Source organism: Passer domesticus, chromosome 20, assembly GCF_036417665.1.
Source record: "Passer domesticus isolate bPasDom1 chromosome 20, bPasDom1.hap1, whole genome shotgun sequence".
Lineage (NCBI taxonomy): Eukaryota > Metazoa > Chordata > Aves > Passeriformes > Passeridae > Passer > Passer domesticus.
In genome coordinates this window covers 8,852,501-8,875,633 of record NC_087493.1, presented here as the reverse complement: position 1 = coordinate 8,875,633, position 23,133 = coordinate 8,852,501, and the positions used below count along the sequence as shown (strand labels likewise).

General features: G+C 41.5%; 2 protein-coding genes across 3 annotated transcripts in view; one reads left to right on the top strand and one right to left on the bottom strand.

Annotated features, from left to right (window-relative positions):
* Positions 1–1,430: 1,430 nt before the first annotated feature.
* On the bottom strand, positions 1,431–18,401 carry MFSD11 (major facilitator superfamily domain containing 11). The gene is made up of 14 exons (XM_064395316.1): positions 18,219–18,401; positions 17,865–18,034; positions 16,301–16,356; positions 15,194–15,301; positions 14,698–14,777; positions 14,501–14,597; positions 13,303–13,361; positions 11,135–11,276; positions 10,294–10,334; positions 9,474–9,539; positions 7,301–7,426; positions 6,256–6,430; positions 5,128–5,263; positions 1,431–4,617 (listed from the first exon to the last, which is right to left on the bottom strand). The coding sequence occupies exons 2-14, from the start codon at positions 17,958–17,960 to the stop codon at positions 4,450–4,452; spliced, it is 1,350 nt and encodes a 449-aa protein (XP_064251386.1). The 5' UTR covers positions 17,961–18,034; positions 18,219–18,401; the 3' UTR covers positions 1,431–4,449.
* A 2,470-nt stretch (positions 18,402–20,871) lies between these two features.
* Positions 20,872–23,133, top strand: part of SRSF2 (serine and arginine rich splicing factor 2) — a 4,186-nt gene continuing 1,924 nt past the window's right edge. For both annotated transcript variants that reach the window (XR_010349802.1, XM_064395872.1), the window contains exons 1-3: positions 20,872–21,009; positions 21,146–21,554; positions 22,077–22,387. Coding sequence is in view for 1 of the 2 variants with exons in the window: in XM_064395872.1 (XP_064251942.1) it covers positions 21,193–21,554; positions 22,077–22,380 (666 nt within the window). In the remaining variant the exon portion in view is untranslated. The remainder of the gene's footprint in view (positions 21,010–21,145; positions 21,555–22,076; positions 22,388–23,133) is intronic.

The window sequence follows — 23,133 nt, the reverse complement described above, 5'->3', positions numbered from 1 at the left end:
CATGTGCCCACTGAGACTAATTCTCACTTCCAGATTTGCTCTTTATTGCATTTTAAGGATGTTTTCCCCACTCTTATTGGTGCTTCTCTGTGGTACTAACTCAACCTCTGAAAATAAATTTATCAAGGCACCATTCTGATTTTATCCATGAAAATCATGAGTCTCAATCTTGCTTTTGAAGCAGCATGGTCATATCAGAAGGGCAAGGTCCTTGTAAAGCAGCAAACTTCCCAGTTCAGCTCCATCTCTAAATCACCCCATCTTTTACTATTCTGCCTGCATGTTAGACAGGGATCAAGGAAAACATGGTATTAACTGCTGCTGCCATTTAATTAACATTTGTGGGTCTCCAAGGAAAATAGAAGTGTGGATAAAACTTTCAAGCACACATTTCACCAGGAAAATTAATGGCTGTGATGGTGAGGTCGTGCCTTGACTAACACACTTGCACAGTTTGGGTCCAAGGTGGGAACTGTGGCTCCTGGCTTGATGCTGAACATTGCATTTCCTATTTACACTGACAGCAAACAATTCATGTTTGCCCTAAAACACAGAATTTAGTGCTCTGTTCACACACCCCTCTGTGCATTAATTGCTGGCACTTAGGCTGGGGTCCAGGGAACCACATCCATCAGCTGAAGTAAAATTGTGGAATTCCAAGAAGGTCCAGAGGAACTTTGATTAACTCCGTGGTCCTGAACTTATGGCCTCGTACACTTAAATTGTTTTTCCATAAATCACAGCAAACCCCACCAGGAAGTTCTCTTTCCATTTTAAAATGTCACAAACATTCAAAGAACTCACCAGCACAAGATTTCTTGTTTTTCATAACTGTACCACAGAGGGTTTCTGCTAAGATAGGGACCTTGGTTAAGGATCTTTGGGGATTCTGATTGTTTGGGATGGGGTTTTTTAAACCCCTTTAAGAGTCTGGCAGTACCTGCAGAAAATTATAAATTTGAATTATTTAAAAAAATATTTTATAAATGGTTCTCTTATCTCAGCTTGCTAACATAGATTTTACCTAATTAAATTAACACAAAAGTAATTAAATTACACAACAGTAAAACCACATAATTAATTAGGAAGGAAGTCCACAGTTCTGGAAATTCTCAGTCCATGCATCCATGTATCAAAATGAAAACCAGCTGGCAAGACAAAATACAGGTATGTTTATATGAGATTCATTGAAGACTAATTTGTAGCAGTTTATTTGGCACTCAGTTGTCAAGAAAAGCAGTTTTCATTTCCTGTTTAGCATTTGTTTGAAAAACATGAGGATGTGATATTAAATCAAGATATTAAACCTTAGTAAAACCCTAAAAGAATGAAGGAAAAAAATGAAAGAGAACTTTTTAATAAACCAAAGCAACTTCATGTATAATTTTGCTTATAAAGATGAAATCTATAATATAAAACAAACCCACAGATAAAGCAAAATCCTTCTTTATTTAACAGTGAGCTCCCAATTCAGATTAACATGAAACTGTTCAAAGGCCACTGAGGTGAAATGAAGGGGCTGCAGCCTCCTGGCTGGTAAATGCTGATTAACAGATGAAGAGATGGAATCATAAATGGATGTCAGTGTTGCTGTTCTTTATATTGCTACACCAAACTTTTCAACCAAATGAACAGCTGTGTACATGGGAGAGGATTTTTCACCTCTTGGCATATTAAAGAAATATGAGTAAGTGAAAAGCAATGATTTGTCATCAGCAGCCTGAATAACTGAGGCCTCTCTCTTCAGATCAAATGTCAGAAGCAATACTTATATAGTTAATTGTAAAAAAGAACAGCTATCCATGATGCAGCTTGGAGAGTGCTGTGATTTCTTGAAAATCTTGTCACAGAGCAGTAATACTTCCCTTTAATGACCCTATAAATAGTTCTGAGCAGCCTTCTAAGATTATCTGATACTGAGTCAGACCAGAACAGAGCAAAAGAAAAAAAGTAAAGCATCAGATTCACAAGGGTACTGAAAACCCACAAGTCCTTGTTCATTAGTATCCCTCTGAGTTGGTTTCAAAATGCTTTTTGAAACTACATAAACTTAGCATTTTAAATTTCTAATAAAATAGTTCGTATAATTCTTATATGGCAAATGAACATCACAGAAGTTCATCATTAAAAGGGGTCAATTTAAAAAGCAACCTCATGAGAGCCATAACCTACTTACAATTAAATTACATTGTTTAAAAAGCACTTACAAGTTACTCATCACCACAAGACCCAAGAATAATTTTTTCCCCAAATACACCGTAAGAAAAAACTGCTCCTTGTGAACTTTCAAGTCTTTCTGCTCTCATTAAGGTGATGGGGAGAACAGAGCCCCAAAAGGGTTTGGAGGAAAAAAAAATTCAGTAATTCCCTATCTGGAAAAAAAAAAAGCTCTTTATCCCTTTTGGTACTCTGGAGAAAATGCAAATGTGTAGCAACAAGAGAATTTTAATCAGTGGCAGCACCCTTTAATCCACACGTTTGTAGTGCTCAGTATATAAAAATCATATGCTTCAAATTGCAGGATAACAGGAGTGGGAGAGAGAGAGGCTTTGCAGTGCTGCTGGTCCCATTAATCACATATTGATTGAACACTGAATGCTTTTTCAGGCTGCCTGACAGATTGGAATGGCTCTGGTAACCCCTCACTCAAATCCATGTTCTGCCTCATTCTCTTTTACATCATTCATTAAATCTCCTGGGAATACACACAAACCTCTCTCTCCTGCTTGTCCTCACAGCTTTCTCAGCCTGCTGGATGTTCAGGTGCCCTCTAATCCCCCCATTAACACCTTGCTGATCTCACAGCAAAAACCTGCCTGGAATTTAAAAATCCCTTTCTCTATCCCTGGGAATTTAAAAATCCCTTTCTCTGTCCCTGTGAAAAGATGCCCCTCGGCTGTTTGGCTGTGCTCCGGTTGTGACACTGCTCCTGGAGAGCAGAAGTGACAGCAAATGTCACAGGAGATGCCACCCTCCCTCCCCAGGGTTAACCTTGGGAGCTCCTACACGGTTACAACAGCACGTGGGAGCTACTGAAATGTAAAACAGTCTTTTTAATTTGTCTTTAAAGAAGGCATTAACATTCTGACTGGGCATAAAAGAAGGTTGGTGAATTGTACCTATCTAAAAATAGCCCCATGGAGTGTCTAAAAACACCTTCTGAGTGTTGCACGGCTGCTCTCTGCCCACCAGACAAACTGCAAGAACTGCAGAGTTTTATGTAGGCAGATAAGGCAGGGTGAGCTGCAGTCACTGCCTGTTACATCACCTACAAGAGTTCTGGACTAAAATTCAGTTACTATGCCTGTAACCTTGCTTTCCTATTTGGTGGATTAAGATTACACTTCCATTTTCCCAAAACAGACTGAATAAAACAACTTAGGACAAGTGTTCCAGGTTATGCAGTAGAATAAACACTGCAAAATTATTCTGACAGTTCACATTCTGAGATTATTTATTTTTTTTAAAGTTGTCTTAGTGCTCCCATCACAGATTTCCATCATTGATGAAAATGCTACTGAACTCAAAAGAACTGTTTGGGATTGTGGGAGGGAAGCTGTGGATTGTAATCCCACATGGATGATGGTCCTTCATAAAGCACTACCCTGAGGAAGGTTCAGCACCTTTCCCAACACAGCTCCATTCTGAGATGCTGAGCCAGAAGCTGTTTTCCAGCATCAATATTTCACAGGCCTTGGGATCCCATCCTTAAGATGGCCAAGGGTGATTTCTTCAAATTCTTGTAAAATCTATCATGTCACACTATAACCTGATTGACTTCCTTACAAAGAAAAAAAAAATAAAAACATCAAACCCAAAAAAGCCCACAACAGAAAAAAAACCCCAACCAAACAAAAAACCCCATGGATCTGACAACTTAAGCACACAAAATAGATTAATAAACAAATGGTTGGGAAACAAGGAGCTGAGGGATACAGAATAAGGCAACATTTCCCACAGAAATACTTCCTCACATCTAATTGTTGAAAAATTCAATGCCAAATTGATTTCTCAGCTGTGCAGACACCATCTGCAATATAATCTACCTTATAAAAATATCACTCATTCAATACAGGAATTCAAATGCCTGCAGAACTAGAGTATAGGAAAAATAATTTAAGGGACAAAACCCCAAACTAATTCTGTAGTGCATGGTAGAGTGAAATTAGGCAATTACATTCTGAAAGGGACATCTCAGAAGAGAATTGTTCAATACATGGGTCCCTACATTTCCTTCCATTCCCAACAGCAGATTTTTAACAACACAACACCACTCTCAGATGACCAAAGCAAGGAATAAGAGCCTTTCAAACGTGGCATTTTTTTCCCTCCTGTTTCACATTCAGTTGGACTGAAGCAGCAGCTTCCTCCACCTCAACCTCTGCAGCAACTTTCCCCTTTTGACACTTCCCAGAAGCCATGCCTGTGCTGCTGCTCCTGGCACAGGGATCAGATGCTGCTGTAGTCTGAGCCACGGGCAGCCAGGGCTGCTGCTGCTCCCCACTCCACGGTGAAGAAGGTGATTGTGCCAAAAAAGCCCACGAGCACCATGATCAGGAGCTGCCACTGCAGCAGGAAATAGTTGCTGTAGAAATAGGCAACTGCAGCACAGATGGACTGAGAGGAAAAACAAAGTGAGAAGATTATCAGTGGAGATTTCCAGGCTGGTGCTGCTACAGGAGGATTATCAAAGTGACACAGAGACAGTTTAATATGAAGCTCTCAGAATGCTTTTGTAGTAGACAGAGAATCTTAAGGCTTCATTATACCTCAACATATGTCTCAGCATGTCCCACAACAGATTTAGTTTTTACTTGTTATTTAAACAGCATTCAACTGTAGAAAATTAACACCAAATTCCAAAGTGTTTGTAGCATTGCAAGCTGGTATTTCAAATGGTAAAACATCTACCAAAACCTCTGGTATTTCTAACCACTGTGTCTAGAAGCAACACAGACAAAGCTTTAAGATCATGGCCCAGGAAACTGTTTCCAGCTTCACAAAACTATTTCACACCAAAAAAATTCAGCATGAAATAATTTGCAGAAATATTTTTCTCAGTTCATTAAAAAGCCCAACCCAGTATTTCAGTAACATCCCAACAATCCTACTTCCAAAAGGCAATACCTGAACAAACTTAAAGATGGCAAAGGCAGGAGCACTGTCCTCTGAATACAGGAATCCCAAAATGCTGAGGAGCTGGGTGTTGAAGCAGCTGTCCCCCAGCCCCAGCAGGAAGCTGCAGAGCATGGCCACCTCTTTGCTGAAGGAGAAAGCAATTCCCATTTAAAAGCCATTCATTCAAACAGCTCACACACATCTATAAATTGTTTCTGGCAGACTTATTTGGAAACTGCAAATGGAAGAAAGTTATCACACTTTTAATTTCCACAGAAAAGAACTGGGAATGCCTGACTTGGCAAAAGGAGTCATTTCATCAGCTTTAATTTCTTGAATGCCAAGACTTCTGTTACTGTTACCTGCAGTCAATTCTGCACTGAATTAGAATCACTAAAATAAGGTTTTAGTGCTTGGAGCCACAAAACCCACACAGTGATTAAAAGCTGAGGCACATGGTGAGTTCAAAAATCTGCAGGAATGTTAGAGAAAAACCAATTCATTTGGCAGAAGAACACTCCAGCTAAAACCAGTCACCTGCACAGGCACAAATGCTTAGAATTGCAAGTTAGCAGCTGGGTGTGCAAAACTGACAGTAAAGGATTTTCACATAAATTGGTAAAAATACAGCCCAAAAGAAAGTTGTAATGGTGAGATAAGAAAGCTTTCTATATTCTTCCCCCAAAACTGAGTGCTGTAAGGGACAGGCTGCAGTCACACCAAGTGGAATTTGACAATAAGCACTGGAAGACTTTAAAAACCAGTGCAACAGGGCAAAGCTGGTGCTCCCTGATGTAAAACTGAGCCCAAGACTGTTTTAAAATAAACTGAATTCTTAACACCCACTACAATAGATGCTGGTCTTGCTATTGTGCTACATGTCAGAAACATCAGTTGTCAAGTGACACAACTGCTATTATTCATCCTCAGGCTTTTTATTCTTATGCCACTCAAGTTCCTAAATTGGGTGCACACTGGTGGAATATCTACCTTTAATAAAAACAGAATTCCTGAAAGCTTTTTCCAGGGAGTTAGTCACTATAAAGAAAAAAACTTCAAGAAAATTTCTGTAGAGAAACAAGCTGTTTTACACACATCCTGAGTTACAGCAGCCAAAGGCAAGAAAATCCCACATACCTTGGAATCATATAAGCAACTCGATCTGTTCCTTCCATAGGAGCAATGGGGGCATCATTTGGCATGTTGAAAAAAATTAAATAAAAGGCTATGAAGTGGACAAAGATGCCCAGCATCACCACTGGGTTCCTGCCAGAGCGACTCTTCTTGCTCAGCAAACCAAAGATTCCTCCCCCTGCAGGAGCAGAAAAGAGGAGAGAACTGAATCAGAGAGGAGATTTAAATACTGACGATTTAAATGAAAAACATTCCCACACTGAATAACAAAGATTGACTGACATGCAAACAGCCCCAAGGAGTTTGCCAGGGAAATGGGGCGGGAGATTGATCAGATGGGTGCTGATGAACATATTTCACCTATTTGGCAAACCAGCAGCCAGTTTCCTTCAGTATTGCAACATCACTAAGTGAAAATGGACAGCCTTGTGCTCAGCTCTTAATTGAAAAACATGCAACTCAATGGATTTGAGCTGCTAATGAACAGTGGTTTTTTGCTAAGCACCTCAGTACTTGAGTCTACAGAAAAAAAGAAATATTTACTCAATGAATATTACCTGTAGCCAAATTTATTCAAATATCACATCTCATTTAACACAAGCAAACTTTTTAGAGGAAGAAATCCTTAGTGTAAGCATTTATTCAAAAAAATTAAAATTATATCATTCAAGAAGTAATAAAAATGCAAACATAATACTATTTCAAAATAGCATTTAAAACAGCAAAATGGTTTCAATTCCCTACAATTCCCCAACACTGCAGCCCAGTGCTTCTCACATTTGAAGTCTGTGTTTTCCTCCATAGAGGAATGCAGAATATTAGAATTGGTCTACATCCACTTTACAGAGTGTGAGGTATAATTCACAGTGCAGTAAGGAACCACAGTGCCTATTATATTGCTACTATTTCATTTTGTGTTCACATAATTATTGCTGGAAGCTCCAAGCATTTAACTTAACAACTGAGTTAAACACAAAAAAAAAAATAAATTAATAACTGCATCAGCTTAATCCTTTTTGTTGTCAAAAGACAGCAAGTTTAGACTCACCCAAGATTTCTCCAACACCAATAAAAATACCAGAGAGACCAATCAGGCTTTTCTCTTCACTGCCAAACCTGTTCACAGCACCAATGCACGTTCCATAGACTCCAGAAAAGAATGTCAACACCAAACCTTGGAAGGAAACCAAACAGAACTGACAGATGCACTCTCATAAAAGTCATGAAAAAATCTTTATGTCTAAATGCTGTTTTGCCCTCAGGTATCTTTCAAATCATATATTTAAATTAGATGTGGGTAATAAAAGCAAAGAGGGAATTTTAAATGATGTAATTATTATATTCTTCTACACCAGCTCCTAAAAACCACATTAGGAAAGTGACACTAATTGGTGTCACAGGCACCCAGGTTCAGTGCTGCTACTCTTGACCCAGCACCTAAAGTGTTTATATTCAACAAAATATAAAATATAGGTTTATATTTGTTTATAATAAACCTATATATATTTTTTTTTATATTAGTTATATTAAACAAATAGAAACCTACAGTTTATATTTCTACTTCTACAAGGACTCTGGAATTTTATCAAATAAAAATGCCATATGAAACAACACAAAGTAACTGAAGAAATAAGGCACAATTTCATTTAAGGATTTCTCCCCTTCAAGTTGTGGCATTCCTAAAAGTCCCTGCAGCCCCAAATACCAATAAGGAGATAAGAATCCTAAAATGAACTTTTTTATACATACATAATGAATTTAAAAAGCTGAGAAAGAACAACTGCTATTTGTTTTAAATCCTCTTTCTTTCTATTACCATTAGTGTGAGGAAAGGTGACACCACTGACCCAGCTAATGTGACCATGAGCAACCATTAATATAAAAATACCAACTCAATTAAAAAGTGCATTTAAAACAACACAAAATGTTATTCCTAAACAGAAAAAACAGCTTAAAATAAAGCTTTCTCATTTATATCCTTTGCTTTTTAGCTACACCTAATGCTGGTACAGCTCACCCTGCCCTGCCTGAACTGCATGGCCCCAATAACAGGGGGGCACTTGGAGCATCTTAATTCCAGTAATATTGGAATAAAAGCTCTTGTTGTCCTTAGGGAATTTTCTGTTTTCCTACAGAAAGTAGCAACACCAACCCAGATCCAGAAGATGGCAGCAGATATTTTTTTCCCCAGTCTGGACTGATTTATTTTTATGCCACCTGTAAACCCAAATTTCAGGATATTCAGGCAAAACCTGACTCCCTTCTCTTGTTATCTTGCTCCACATTCCCATCCCCAGAGGAACTCATGTGAATTAATCTGGGTTAACCCAACACTGGAGATGCTGTGGAGTAATTTGTAACTCAGATCAGTGGCTGGAGTAACCCAACTCCAGAGCTACTCCTGCTGTTTCTCTACCAGCAGCTGCTGTAAACTGCATTGTTGATATTTTGTTCACATCTACATTTTTCTTTTCACATAACAATAATTGTTCCGAACGGTGACTCAGAGCTCTGAAAGTGCATCTATTTTATAAAAAAACCCAATTTGATCATGAACAAAACTATATCTGAAGCCAAATAAGGAGCAAGAAATCCCCCCAAAAAAACAACTCAAGGATTTTATATGGGGTTTTTTGATGGAAGAATCACTTATATGGCAAAAATACATTTTTATTTTATAAGTCTACATTGGTGCAAGGATACCAGACCAAGTTTAACTAAAAGTTGCTAAAAAGAATGAGAACTCTTGCCACAGCAAATCCTATTGATAAAAACAGCTGGAAATTACAAAGCTGTTTCCTAATAGAACAAAGACTAAAATGAAGAGCTTTGGGAATCTCCCATGCCTTAATGAAGGTATGATGTACAAACAATCCTTTAATTCAAATGCAATACAACTGCATCAAATGGATGCAATACAGCTGCATTACAAATCTCCACTCTATTGGTAGTGCAATATCAAATCCCACAAAAGCCAGCTCTGTAATTTTGCCTCACACTTTGGGATGTTGAACTTTACTGAACCAGCACCTGCAGGTTTGGATGCACCATCCTCCTGTACAAAACATTCACCAGGACACAGAAACATCAAGAGTAACCCAAAATTAACTAAAACATCCAAATAATGTTTGCAGAGATATGGGTTAAAATTCCAGTCTGGGGTTAAAATTCCAAACAATGCCCTGCCAGTGCTCCCTGGTGAAACTCTGCTGGCTTCATACCTGTGTAGGCTGTGGTAACACTGAGAAGCAGCATCTCTTTGGTGAAGCTCAGTGTAATAGATTTCTCTGTAAGGAAATAATAAAGAAAATTAATAAAACTTCTGAAGATAGCACTAAGATAATCTACAGTTACTTTTGCTCTTTGCTTAAAGCAAAAATTGGTTATTATACAAACTGTGGATTAAAGTTTTATTTACTGTTTATTACAGCAGAGTGCCAAATAAACCAACCCAAATCTGCCATCTAGAAGAAATGTGTCATTCAAAAATTGTATTTTGTAAGAAATGCAGTGGGGGAAATACTAAAAAGGAGAAACACAGTTTTCAATTATCAGACAATTTTCTGCTCTCTGTATTTTTGTACTCTCAGTTCATGGCAACTGTCTCCTGAAAGGATAAACAGATTTTCAGTGAAGATCCTCAGAACAAACTTAACAGTCTCAGGCAGAACACATCAAGCTTCAAAGGGAACTGCAGATGCTTCAGTTCTAAATTGTTAACTGGTATCAACTGGTGACAAAATCAAACAACCTATTTGACTTCTTTTTATCTTCATATGTTTGTTGATTTTTATTTTTCAGTCTCATTGCCTTTCCCAATGAGTAAGCTGCTTCTTTCGTGCTCATCTGTACAAGGACGCTGCTGTAAAGCAGTTTGGATCTGAAATCACATCAAAGGAGGAACACTCCAAGTCTCTCCTGGACCACTCAGGTATGTGCTTGAAGTGGTTTGTACATGATCACATCATCAGCACAAACACAGAGAGCTGGCAAGGAGAGCCAGGTTCTGCTGAAGCAACTCTTATGTGAAATTGTACTTACTGAAGGCAGCCACTGCTCTCATCATTTTGTTTCGTGCAGACCTGGGTAAACAAATTACTTGGTCAAAATGGAAGAGAATAACCACACTTTACTGCTGTGCTGCAAGGCACCTTCATTTTTCAAACCTTCTGTACATTTTCTAGCCCTGCAATATACACTGGAATATGCCAATGTATTTTTAAAAGTTTCTGAGATCTAAAGTAACCACAAAATCTCTTTGCTGCCTGCACTAGTGAATGCTTGCTTAATAGAATCTTTCTTTTGAACATTTTTAGCTTTCAACATTTTTTCCACAGGCCTGCTCACTGATGTCGTTCTAACATTTTCATTGTTCTTTAAATAAAGCAAAAATATTTAAGCTGATGCCTCAGGCAAAATTGCACTGAATCAGTGTAACTGTGCATTTCTAATGTATTTATCAGGGTGGAATATATATTTAGAGAAGATAGGAAAAACATGTTCTAGTTTGTAAAACAACCTATCAAAAGGAGCATTTTCTGTTTATTCCAGCCTTTCAAATGGGCTGATGAGGGCAAGATAAATAATAACCAGTGGAGAAGAGGTGAAGGGCATCTTTTGCAAGGCACTTGCTTATCAAAGGAAAAACTTGATGTGCAGTACTGAACTTCACCCTTGAGAACATGCCATAGCAAGAACATTATTTCTCATATATTCTCATTGTTAAAATACAGACACTTTTCTGTTAAATCTGTGAATCCACCAGATTGCTGATAACATTCATGTTTCCAGCACAGAGGGGAAGTGAATGCACAATGTTCCTCTGTGGAGCAGGAGCACAAACAAGGAGATGTGACAACATGTTATTGCCATCAGCACTTACGAGCTCTCCCCCAGGATTTCATTAGTGGAATCATCATCCCCTGGAGCTTTTGTGTCCTCTTGTTTCCTAATCAGAAAGAACAGAACTGTGCCCACAAGACTGATAACAGTCAGAGCAATGAAGACAGTTCTGCGATCGCTCTCTGTGGGAAAACAAACAAGAGCCATAACCAGATGTGCAGGAGAGATTCAAACCAATCCAGCTACCTTCCAACAACTAACACACACATGCTACAGTGGTTAACACACACTAATTTTTCTAGCTTACCTTCCACATGGAGCTGCTGGCAAACTCCTGTCTCAGTTTTATGGTGCTAATAAAATATCAGCAAATTAAAGAGGTCCCTCGCATTCTCTGCCATGCAAAGGCTATGACCAAGGAGCAGCCAATCAAAGGAAGTGCATAAATAATTAGCAGAAGAAAATACATCTTTGAAGACTTATATAATTTAAGATTATATAAACCCCTTCAGATTTGTAAGAGAATCCCTTGACCAGCATCAGAACCATGAGCACCATGACATCACAAACTGTAGGCATTAAAACCACCAAAACCTCAGTGACTGCCACAGCAGCTGAGGGGGCAACTCTGCTAAGCAAGTTGTAAACTGCAGCACAGCACAGGCACATCTAATACAAAAGCCACCCCCACTTACCAGTATTAAGCAGGGAAAAAAGCCAGTAACAGCAGAGTTGTGACTGAACTAATGCATAACTCTAAGATATTACCTATGCTTGTATTTACTTCCCCCTTAGCTCAACAGCAAATGTAAACTTGTCCTGAAAATAACTTGGGTATAATCACAGATCCAAAAAGAGAAGGTGTGCTTCACAGCTTGAAATGACCCTGCTATTTTTATATAGGCAGTAAAATAAGGTTTGAGTTTTAAATGCTATGTGATTTTTGAATGCTGTTAGGGTGTGATATAAAATTTTCTAAGAGGAATCTCAAGACATTTAAGATGGAAGGATGTGTAACAGCAGAACTGCCTCACAGTTAATTGCTCTGTTCTGTGGTTAGCGGAGCAGTGAAGTTTGGAATGCACAGAATTTGAGCACCCCTCCAGGTTCAAAGTGTCTCCAGTATTTTCAATAACACTTAAACCTTTGTATTACAGGTGAGAGAATGCAGAAAATAAACTTTAAATTTAGCCAGTGTGTCATTACCAAACCTGTTTCTGTGGATAAGCTGAAGAGATGGAGCTAACAGAAACAAGAAGTGACTGTTCTCCCTGTTCTGTTATTTCTGAAACCTGATAATTATCGTTTAAAAGTCAACATCTTACTCCTGATTGACCAGAGCAGAATTAATCATCTGTTAAAGGTTAAAAGAATTGACCATTCTAGTAGATATCCAACATTAGGACTAAATAAGGAAAATTATCAGTAATTATAGAACAGGAAAATCAAACTTATCTGTTTACAGAGCACTGCCTTCCCAGCAGCACTCATTTTTGGTAATTAAAATCTATTTTCACCACTTTTCTTAGTGAATTCCCACCTCCCTACTTTGCCTGGCCTAAACAGTTGACAGAAATCTTTGGTTTAAAAACAGAATCTCAACACTGTCTGGCTCAAGAACAAGTAAAGTCCACTGTTATCCAGTCCCTGCTCTTTGCCAGTCAAGCACAACATCAAATGGGAAAAAAATACAGCATTAATTACAATCCCATCAGGAAGTTCATCTCATAAACTATGCCAAGAAAGGAAGAGAGTTCTTTCTCCACTCTCCCAGCAGTGCTGCCTCATCTCAGCCTCTGACTCCAGCAATGCTTTGTGCAAGCACAATTAATGCAGACACAAAGTAAAAACTGAGATGGTTTTCCTTTATTTTCCTTTATTTCATAGCTTAATCAATCTCCAATATGATTCAAAGAACACTCCACACCAGGAGCTTGCTTTGGAATAGGATTGTGTGTACAGTATTGCACATACAGCCACAACACCTTCCCCAGGTGTATTTTGGCACAAATGTGTCTGTACAGGGAAAATCCCAGAGTAGCTATTGTGGAAAATCTCCAAGAAGTGACTACCTACAATAAACTGGAAGAGAAAAAAAAAAAAAGTCTGCTTTTGTATAAGCTTCCTGTCACTTTGGAGTTCATTATTTCACCTGTTAATTCATGCTACTGTGTTTAAAGGTTGAACATATGAACAAGCAGTACCCACCTGATATGTGAGTTTTTCCTTGCCAAGCCAAGTATATATACAGATTTCCAAAAATCAAGCTGAAAACAAAAGAGCAAAGGTCAACGATACATTCTGTGAAAAAAATAGGGTTATAGCACCACATTAGTACTATTTTATACAAAAAAAAAAAAAAATCCCAAGGCTGTACAACAGTGAAAGAAATAAAGACACGAGTCACTCCCCATGTCAACTGCTTCTACATAAAATTAAAACAAATTTGAGGATTCTGCCCCAAAATGGTGGCTGTTTGTTTTTATCAATCAAGACACAAAGTGGTTGCAAAAATGATGAAATCTGCATCTAAGCTGTTTCTAATTTTGGAAGGATATAGGTTAGACAGCTGACATATGTCTGGAGGTGATTTTGTAATGCTTCCTTGTCATGTGTCTTGTCTGAAGGATTGCTCAGCTCAAGGAAATTCTCTGTCCCTAACTACCATTCCCAAAGTACAGTCATTCTGAATAAATAATTTAAAAGAGTTTTAGAGCCAATTTTCCTCTTATTAAGCCACGTATTTTGTACAGTAACCCATTGTAAAATGTTCCCCCTCAGAAGAGTCCCAACCTTTTCAGTCTCTCCTCAAGCCATTAGCTCTGTCTTCTTGTATAATTTCATTTTTTTTCTCTATATCTTAATTGTATTCCACTCCCATGAGAAACATTAATGATCTTTGCACAAAACACTTAATGGCCACAACACAGCACTCCCTGCCTTGTTCTCACTGCCCTTGATGCTGAGCTTTTTGGTGATTTTTTTTCAGTTGAGCAGCACTCAAAGTTTAATATCAGAAAGACATCAAAAACAAGATTTCTTTTCTGACTGCCAGATCAAACTTCAGTGTCTTCATCTTGGCAATGAGAACCAGCTTTTCCCTCAGTAAAGGACACAAATTGGAACATCCCCCCACAACCAAGAAGATTGCTGTTACATCCCTCAAATGCTCCCCTAACAGAAATATATCTTTTCAGCAGCTCAAGAGCTGAGATTGCAATACTCAGCTTTCTTAAATTCCCTCTTCTGTAATGCACAGCACCAATAAAAACATTGCTTCCATCTCTCCTTCCCACTGACTGCAAGGTCCCAGGGGAGTCATTTTCAATGCAGTCTCCCACTTATAAAAAGATTTAAAAGGTAGAATGTGTACACAACCAAAAAAAAATTAACAAATAAAGCTTACCTGAATTGTAGGAGTGCCCAAAATATTCCACTGTTCCTTCCAATGGTGTTTTCATCAGAATTTTCAGTCAAGCAATTTCCCTGGGCTGTCCAGAGGACTGAAACAGACAGAAGATATTGCTCAGGAAATTAAAATATTTTAAAGGTATTTTGTCAAATCTCATAAAAAACAATCACCAGAGTAAGAACAATGCTTACCAGCAGCTGCAATGCCAATAAGCACAGAGGCAGTGTAGAAAGCCCAGGTAGCTGGCTGGATAAAGACTGCAATGTACAGGCTGGAACAGAAGAGATCAGTTGATTGAACACTGACCTAAAGGGGACAGTGCTCTTTAACAATCACATACCTCACTTAGGTGCTTCTAAATCAGCTCTCTCTCCTAAGGGATGTTGAAAAACAGGGAGTATGTGAAAAATATTTTTACCCTTCTAAGCAAATAGAATTTTTTTTTATATTGTTATTAATCTGAGACTATAACCTCAATTCCACAGTCAGCAAAGTCTGGAAATGCTGTGGAAAAAGATGTGCTGTTTCCAGTAGGTTGAAGTACTCTGCAGTTAAACACCTGGAGTATCTCTGTCAGAGGCTTTTCTTAGCCAGTACAATGTCATGTATGGCACAGGAGCCTTAGATGTGAAAAAATTAAAGAAATATTTCCAATAAATCAGGCAAAACCTCAAAATTGATGCTTACCTATAAAACACACCACTAACAACCATGGAGAATTGAGGTCCCACTATTGCAACCAGTGAAGGTGATATAAGATTTGATGCAGACAATACTCCATAAATAATGGACATGCTACAAAAATTAAAAACAAAGAATGTTAAACACTTAAAATAAAATATAGGCTAAAATATGATTTAAAAGTGATCAGTAGAATTCAAAATATCCAGATGAGTACATACATAACTTAACAGCAAAACTTCAATGGTTTATTCATTCTGCTTTCAACATTTCCCTACTTTCTTCTGTTCCCTTCACCCATGGCACTCCACCTGGGAATACAGGAGTGAACAGTATTCCCTGGATTGCTGAGCAGAGTCCCAGGCTGCTGCAGGCAAGGACATCTTGGAATTTACAGCTGCATTTGTCAAACTGCTTGAACAGCAGTTATTGTATTTTGTACCCTGTATGTCTAGAGGAGAATGTTCTGGAACCTCATTTATCTGTCAGTGAGGTTTTCATCTTCTGCCAAACACACCACAGAAATTTTACAGAATATTTTGTGCCAGTGGCATTTTTAGTTTAAATTAAGACAGTAAATCCTTCAAAGGAGCAATGAGGTTTTCCTACAGGACAGATTAATTTGGAATGCAAAAGGTCCCTGATCATGCCTGGCAAGTTTGACTCTGCCAGTGCAACCAAGAATGGCTTTTTGTGGCTTTGCTTGTCTTTCTGACTGCTCCTTTCACATTTGTGTTGTATTTCCTGAGAGCTGATCCACACCACCTGTCCTATACAAACACACTGTACAAAAGCAAATAACCAAGGCCTGAGTTAGCAGTTTTATTTATTTTTAAACTTCCACCTTCTTTGCCTCCTAAGGTAAAATGTTGAGAATGTGATGACAGTGGTTTTTCTCCCTGCAAAGAAAACATGCAAACCAGATATGTAGTTCAACTGGAAATAATTCAGAGCAGAACTGTGAGAAGCCTGTTTTAAATTGCTTTAAGTGTGTCAATAAATTATGAAGTCAGCAGAACTCTGCAATCTCTTGAGAGTGTCTCTCTACTGGATGAAACTGTAACTAAGTTCACCCTGCAAGGAGCAAAGTAAGAAGAAGATCTGTGTAATTACCTTGTGTAGCCACTGCCATGAAAGTCTGTGTTGTTTAAATTCGTGATAACAGTTTGCTGTGAGGAGAAGATCATACATTGTAATATGTTAGAATCTATCTTGCATTTTGAAAACACCTGCATCTGTTTGAAGTCAGTATCAAACATTAGAATTATTCATTAATAGACACTACAAAGTACTTGAAAGAATTTAAAATGTTAATTACAACTCACACCACCTCCACAACAAAGATGCAGGAGATATTTGGCAAGGAAACATCTATATTTGAAGAAGAAATCAGTACTTTATTATTAAATAATAATTTCATAAGAGAGCTAAAATACTTCACAAAACTTCTGTTTCATTTAAGATCTTTCTTATGTAGGTAGGTATGGCTACCTTAATTTTAAAAGTGGGGAAAAAAGGAGAAGTTTCAGAACAATCTTAACTTGACCTAACTATGAATCTCTGTTAAGAGTTTCCATTCTTTTCAGCTTCCCATTATCTGCCTGTCCCTTTTTTTCCCCTTGAATCAGCTTTAGTGATCATGAGACCACGCAGTTAGTTGGACTGGCAGGCAGATCTGATTGAAAGACATTTGTAAAGACTTTTATGACAGTGAATTACTTGATTGCATGATCACAAAGTCCAATTCAGTGAGGTGCTGAATTCATTGCAGAATTTCTGAGATCATTGGGCTGCACTTGAGAGCTCACAAAAAATATCACACTGCACTAGGACTTGCAAAAACTACCCCAAGTAGTTATTTCTGTAATATTTCTGTATTATTCTGTAATATTCTGTCTAAGTATTTCTGCAATCTTCTGCAATGCAGTGAAGGACATTTATCTGTCTGAAGCCAGCAAGGATCCTTCTTGCAAGCAAGAAAAGAGCTGTAAGACCTGTGGGCTCAAAGGGGATGTTGAAATCTATCTGCCCTGCAGGAGCAGAACTAACAATACTGAAAGCACCTCAGGAAGTTAAAGGGCTAAACCTGGCAGTAACAGCAGCCTAAAAATTCAAATAGTAACAGTAAATTTGGATAATGCCATGCTCAATTTTTGCTCTGCAAAGAGATACTAAATAGCAGCAAATAACTCCTTCAGCTGGAAGGTGACTTGGCACTTTAGCAACTGTAGAAATCTATTTGTCAGGTGTTATCCTCATACTCCCCCTCAATATCTAGTTTGTTAGATTATGAAAATCTAGTTTATAATAGCATGGTTAATAATAACTTAGGCAAATATTTTGAAAGGGACAATATAGAATATGCAAGGCTCAGTAACATTGTTTAACATCACAATGTTAAAGCAGACGCTATTTTAAAGCTCAAACATTTTATAAGATTATTTTTCTACTTTCTAAGCAATCAGGCTCAGCTTTATATGGAGCTATGCTATCTTAAAGAGATAACCTGCTGAATTATTTGGTTAAACACATTAATCTACTTCAAACTAAACCAAAAGAAGATAAATGTCAGAGTATCTTGCACATTAGGAAATCCCAAATAAAGCAACATTAGAGCACACAAAGGACAAGCCAGGATAAATAACTGAGACAGAAACAATTTGAAAGTCACACCTACCGCGATATTTCCACAGGACTGGAAAGCAGTGAATATAAACATAAATGAGACTCCCAAAATAATGATGTTGAAAAGCTTTTTTCCTTCTGGAGACATTTTGTGTATTTTCCCAAGTCCTCAGTTTCAGTCTGGAAAAACTCTTTTTTCTTTTAAAAGTTTCCTCTTAACCTCTGTTTAAAAAAAAAAAAAGCATAAAAGAAAGCAAGCTTTAAAAATAATAATTACTTAGGGCTACTTATTAGCTGCAAGAAAATATCAATTAATCAAGAGTCCTGATAACCCTTTTAAATAACCTGCAACAAAACTTGAAAAATAAGGTGTGGTACAAAAGGTAAAGCCTAAGATTTCCCCTACCTGTTCCCATGAAGTTACCAGGGCTGCCTGCAGCGTGTTACTCCATGGCATCCCTCGCAGCTTTCCCAACATCGGGCAGGTGAATCGGCTCAGCTTCTTGGCATTGCTGAAATCAGGATTGCGGTCCCCGGCCTCTCAATCACCTGACGAGGGAAGGATGAGCCGCTCGCACATTTCCAGGCACTGCACAGGAAATAAAGAACATTTCAGTGTCTCCATCAGCTGACCCAGCGCGGAAAGCCCTTGTGCACTATGGGAAATGCAGTTTTTGCAAAGCAACCTTTTCCTAGTTAAAGCGGGGAAAATCTCCCAGTCCTTTGTACCAGTTTTTGAGAATTGTAATTTCTCGCCACTAAATAACCTCGAAATTATTATTATTATTATTATTATTGTTGTTGTTGTTTTGTTGTTGTTACTAAAAACATACACACACCAAAAAAAAACAACCTCAAAAACCAAACCCAAAAAATAAAAACCTCACTCAATGACAGAATAATGGAATCACAGAATGGTGAAATTGTTGATGGAAAGGACTTTAAAGCCCATCTTGTCCCACCCCTGCCATGGGCAGGGACGCCTGGACCAGGCTGCTCCAAGCCCCCTACAACGTGACCCTGAACACTTCCAGGGATGGAAGTGATACCATTAATCTTTTACTTCACAGTATTTCTAAATAATAAATTTAAGATGAATTGATCTTCGAGTTATGAAGATCTCTGTTAAAACATCAGCAAAACTGAGAGAGGATCAGACACTGACCAAATGGCTGCTTTTTCCTGTTACTGTCCTTTTTCTGTTCTGTGGGGCCTCTGGGATTGAAGAATTCAACTAAATCAGTTCTACTTTGATGAATTCAACTAATCAGTTCTACTTTAACGCTGGCCAAAAGGACAGAGAAGGAAGTGCAGAATTGATTGATGTAAATGACAAACCACCACATTTTACCTCTGCTGTCTACAGTAAAGGGTTTAAAGAAACAGAGGTCTCAAAGGGAGAAAAGGATATTAGTCCAGGAGTCAGAAGGGGCTCATTGAGAGAGCTCAGACTAGATCTGAAGTGGGATAAGGTTTGCTTGACGAACCTGATCACCTTCTGTGATCAAACAACTGCATGGATGGGTGAGGGGAGGGCAGTGGATACTGTCCATCTTGACTCCAGCCAGGTTTTTGACACTGTGTTTCACAGCACCCTCCTGGGGAAACTCAGGATGGGACAAGTGGGCAGTGAGATGATTGAGAACTGGCTGAACAGAAAATCCCAGTCATCATCAGTGGCACTGGGTCTGCTTGGAGGCCTCTCACTGGTGTCCCTCATGGTTGTTTAACCCTTTTATCAATGACTTTGGTGAGGGGTCGATGCCTCCTGAGCTGATGGCACAAAGCTGGGGGGGTGGCCGATAGCGCAGAGTGCTGGGAGCCCTTCAGAGGAGCCTGGGCAGGCTGGGGAGAAGGGCAGAGAGGAACTGCCCGAAGCTCAGCACAGGCAGGTGCAGGCTCCTTCAGAGGAACAGCCCAGGCACCAGCCCAGGCCGGGACTGCCCGGCCGGAGAAGCAGCTCCGTGGGGAAGGAGCTGGGGCTGTGCACGAGCAGCGCTGTGCCCGGGGCACGGGAAGGGCACTGGGCCCGGGGTGCCTCAGGAGAGCATCTCCAGCAGGTCTGGGGCTGATGCTGCCCCTCTGCTCAGCCCTGGCCAGGCCTGCCCTGGAGCAGGGTCCAGCTCTGGGCTCCTCGGGATGGGACACGGAGCTCCTGCAGCGGGTCCTGTGGGGGGACACAAAGATGGTCTGGGCACTGGGGCATCTCTGTCCTGGGGAAAGGCTGAGGGCGCTGAGCAACAGCTTTTGGGATGGGGGGGAGCAGCTTTCACGGAGTTCCTTGGACTGAGAAGTTTCTTGTCACCCTTACACAAGGGCTGTGCAAATCTCCCACAGTGTGAACTTGCAGAGCGGGCCGGTGTGAGGATGATTTTAGTATTTGTCTACTCGGCTCTCACAGGCACCGAGGAGCCGCCGGGGACCGCCTGGGCCGCGGGGTGGATCCACCGCGACACATCCAGCGCTGGCGGAGCCGCGGAGGCTTCGCCGGGCACCGCTGCTCGCGGGGATGAAGGAGAGCCCGCTCCGAGCTGCCCGGCCCCTCACGGCCGCCACAGGCACGCAGCGGAGCGCGGGCAGGAAAGGCAGCGAGCTCCCGCAGCAGCTGCTCCGGGAGAAGCGCTCGGGCAGAACCCCGACCCCATTCCCCTCACGGCTCTCCCCTCCCCTCCGCCATTTTAAACCGTCCCCGCCCGCCCGCGCCACAACCGATTCACTTCACCATCGCTTTTTTCCCCCCACGGTCACGGTTTTTAGCTCGTCTCCCTCTCCCATGCACATGCTCTGCCCTAATTTATTTTCTTTTTATTGTTATTGATATTTTTGGGATTTTATCATTTACGGTTTTCAACACACATTGTTCAAAAATTTCCCCGCCTCCACCGAGCCCTTCCGGGTCACGGCGGCGGCGTTCTAACAGCCACTTTCCAACCACAGAGCGGATTATTAATTTACAGGGGGATTCCCCGCGCTCCCTCGGGGACCACCTCGGGAAAAAGTAGGAAAAAGGGATCGGGGGTCGCTCCCGCGGCGCGGCGGGCGGGGCGGCGCCGCGTTTCCTTCCGGGGCGCCGCCGGCCATTTTGTGGCGTTAAGCCGCGCGCGCGGGCGGTTCCCTCTCATTTCCTCGCCGCGGCGGGACGGGGCGGCCGCTCCCGGCACTTCGCTCCGGCCTCGGGCCGCCCCTCGGACCCTGAGGTGGGTGCTGCTCCCTGCGGACCCCGCGGCTTTCCCCTATGCGCTGTAGCTCTCCTCCTTTTCGGACTCGCCCCGCGGCGTGAGGCGCGTCGCCCTCAGGGCCGCGCCGGCTGCTGACCCCCTTGAACCCCCCCAGGTTTATTCTCTTCGTCCGCCGCCGCCCCTCAGGGGCTCCTGCCCACCATGAGCTACGGCCGCCCGCCGCCCGATGTGGAGGGCATGACGTCCCTCAAGGTGGACAACCTGACGTACCGCACCTCCCCGGACACCCTCCGGAGGGTCTTTGAGAAATACGGCCGCGTGGGCGACGTCTACATCCCGCGGGACCGCTACACCAAGGAGAGCCGCGGCTTCGCCTTCGTGCGCTTCCACGACAAGCGGGACGCGGAGGACGCGATGGACGCGATGGACGGGGCGGTGCTGGACGGCCGGGAGCTCCGCGTGCAGATGGCCCGCTACGGCCGCCCGCCCGACTCGCACCACAGCCGCCGCGGGCCGCCGCCCCGCCGCTACAGCAGCAGCGGCTACGGCCGCCGCAGCCGCAGGTGAGCGTCGCTGAGCTCGGGCAGCAAATGAGTTGAGCTGCGCGCCCGTGCGATGGGAGCCGTTTGTTTTCACGCTGGTTGCCTAGGGAGGTAGTGAGGTCTCTGTTGCTGAGTGGTAGGGACGCAGAGATGAGCCATGCGCTCTAGGCCGGTCCTGGTTAAGCAGGGGGGTTGGACGGATGACCCGCTGTTGCCGCTTCCCACCGGACCGATTCTGCGATTCTGGGTCCTTTTCCCAGTGAGTTTCGTGGCGGGGCTGGGAAGAGGAAGTGGGGGTTTACTAGAGGTTTACTAGCAGAGGCACGTGGAGTTCTCTGGGAGTGGAAGGGTTTCGCCCTGTAGCAGGTTTAGCCCCCGGCCACTCGCTCTGAACAATGGCGCCCTCGGAACATTCACTTTCTTGCCCACGTGCGTCCTGTTCCGCCTTCCCTGTCCCGCAGCACTCCGTGCGTCACCCGTGAGCAACTTCTAAGCGCCTTTTTCTTTTTCTTTTTTTTTTCTCCTCCTCCTGGTGTGTTTTAGCCCTAGAAGACGCCGTCGCAGCCGATCTAGAAGCAGGAGCCGCTCTAGGTCCCGCAGTCGGTCCCGCTACAGTCGATCCAAATCCCGGTCTCGCACACGCTCCCGGTCTCGCTCCACCTCCAAGTCCAGGTCTGCCAGGAGATCCAAGTCAAAGTCCTCATCTGTCTCCAGATCCCGCTCCAGGTCAAGATCCCGGTCCAGATCTAGAAGCCCTCCCCCTGCCTCAAAGAGGGAATCCAACTCCAGATCCAGGTCTAAGAGCCCTCCTAAGTCTCCGGAAGAAGAAGGAGCTGTATCCTCCTAGGAGCATGGTAATGTACCTCGGGATCAGCACAGGATGCATGTTACTTTATTAGAGCACTTAGGTTGGGGTGTTTGGGTAGTTCTTGGAGCATTAATAGCCTGAACCAAGTGAATCCTAGTGGGGCACATTGTTAGTTGTTGGTTTTGTTTTTTTTTTTTTCTTGAGCAGTGATTTTTTGGTTTTTGGTTTAGGGAAATAATTACTGAAGGGTTTTCTACAGAGAAATTTTTTTTTTAAACAGAGAAAATGTTTTATTGCAAGATTAATGCCTTGGTTTTAATAAAATATTGTATGAGACGCAACCTATGATGAAAATGACTATTTCTTACTGTATTTATCCAACATCTGCATTTTCCCCTTTAAAGCTGCGGTCTCCTGTTTGCTAAAAGAATATTGGCCAGTATTGCAGATTTTAACTGATTTGGCTGATCCTCCAGGGACCAGTTTCTGTGGGCGTGTGTTGGAGCAGGTTTGTCTTACACTGTTAAAGATACACTATCCTTTTAGAACGAAGATCGGTTCAGTGGCCGTTGTACTGACTGGAGGTAATAACTGTCCTAGAAAAGTGGTAAATTCCTTGCAACGAGAAAACCACGGAAACTAGTTTTTCCTCAAGTCGACATCTTGAAGAGGCATCTAAGGATACACCGGGTGGGGAAAGGATAGTGTGTCTTTAACCCTTCAAACTGTTTGGTCCTGTTTTTTAAAAGGAAAGGGCCGGAGCTAGCTCTGGATTTAGATTAACTGTAGCAA

Excerpts from the sequence above, each read along its gene's own strand:
- MFSD11 (XM_064395316.1), bottom strand. The coding sequence starts at position 17,960 with ATGTCTCCAGAAGGAAAAAAGCTTTTCAACATCATTATTTTGGGAGTC. Across the intron at positions 16,357-17,864 it reads AGTCCTGTGGAAATATCGCG|CAAACTGTTATCACGAATTT; the intron begins GTAGGTGTGACT and ends TTCTCCTCACAG. Across the intron at positions 4,618-5,127 it reads CCATCTTTAAGTTTGTTCAG|TCCATCTGTGCTGCAGTTGC; the intron begins GTATTGCCTTTT and ends TTTTCCTCTCAG.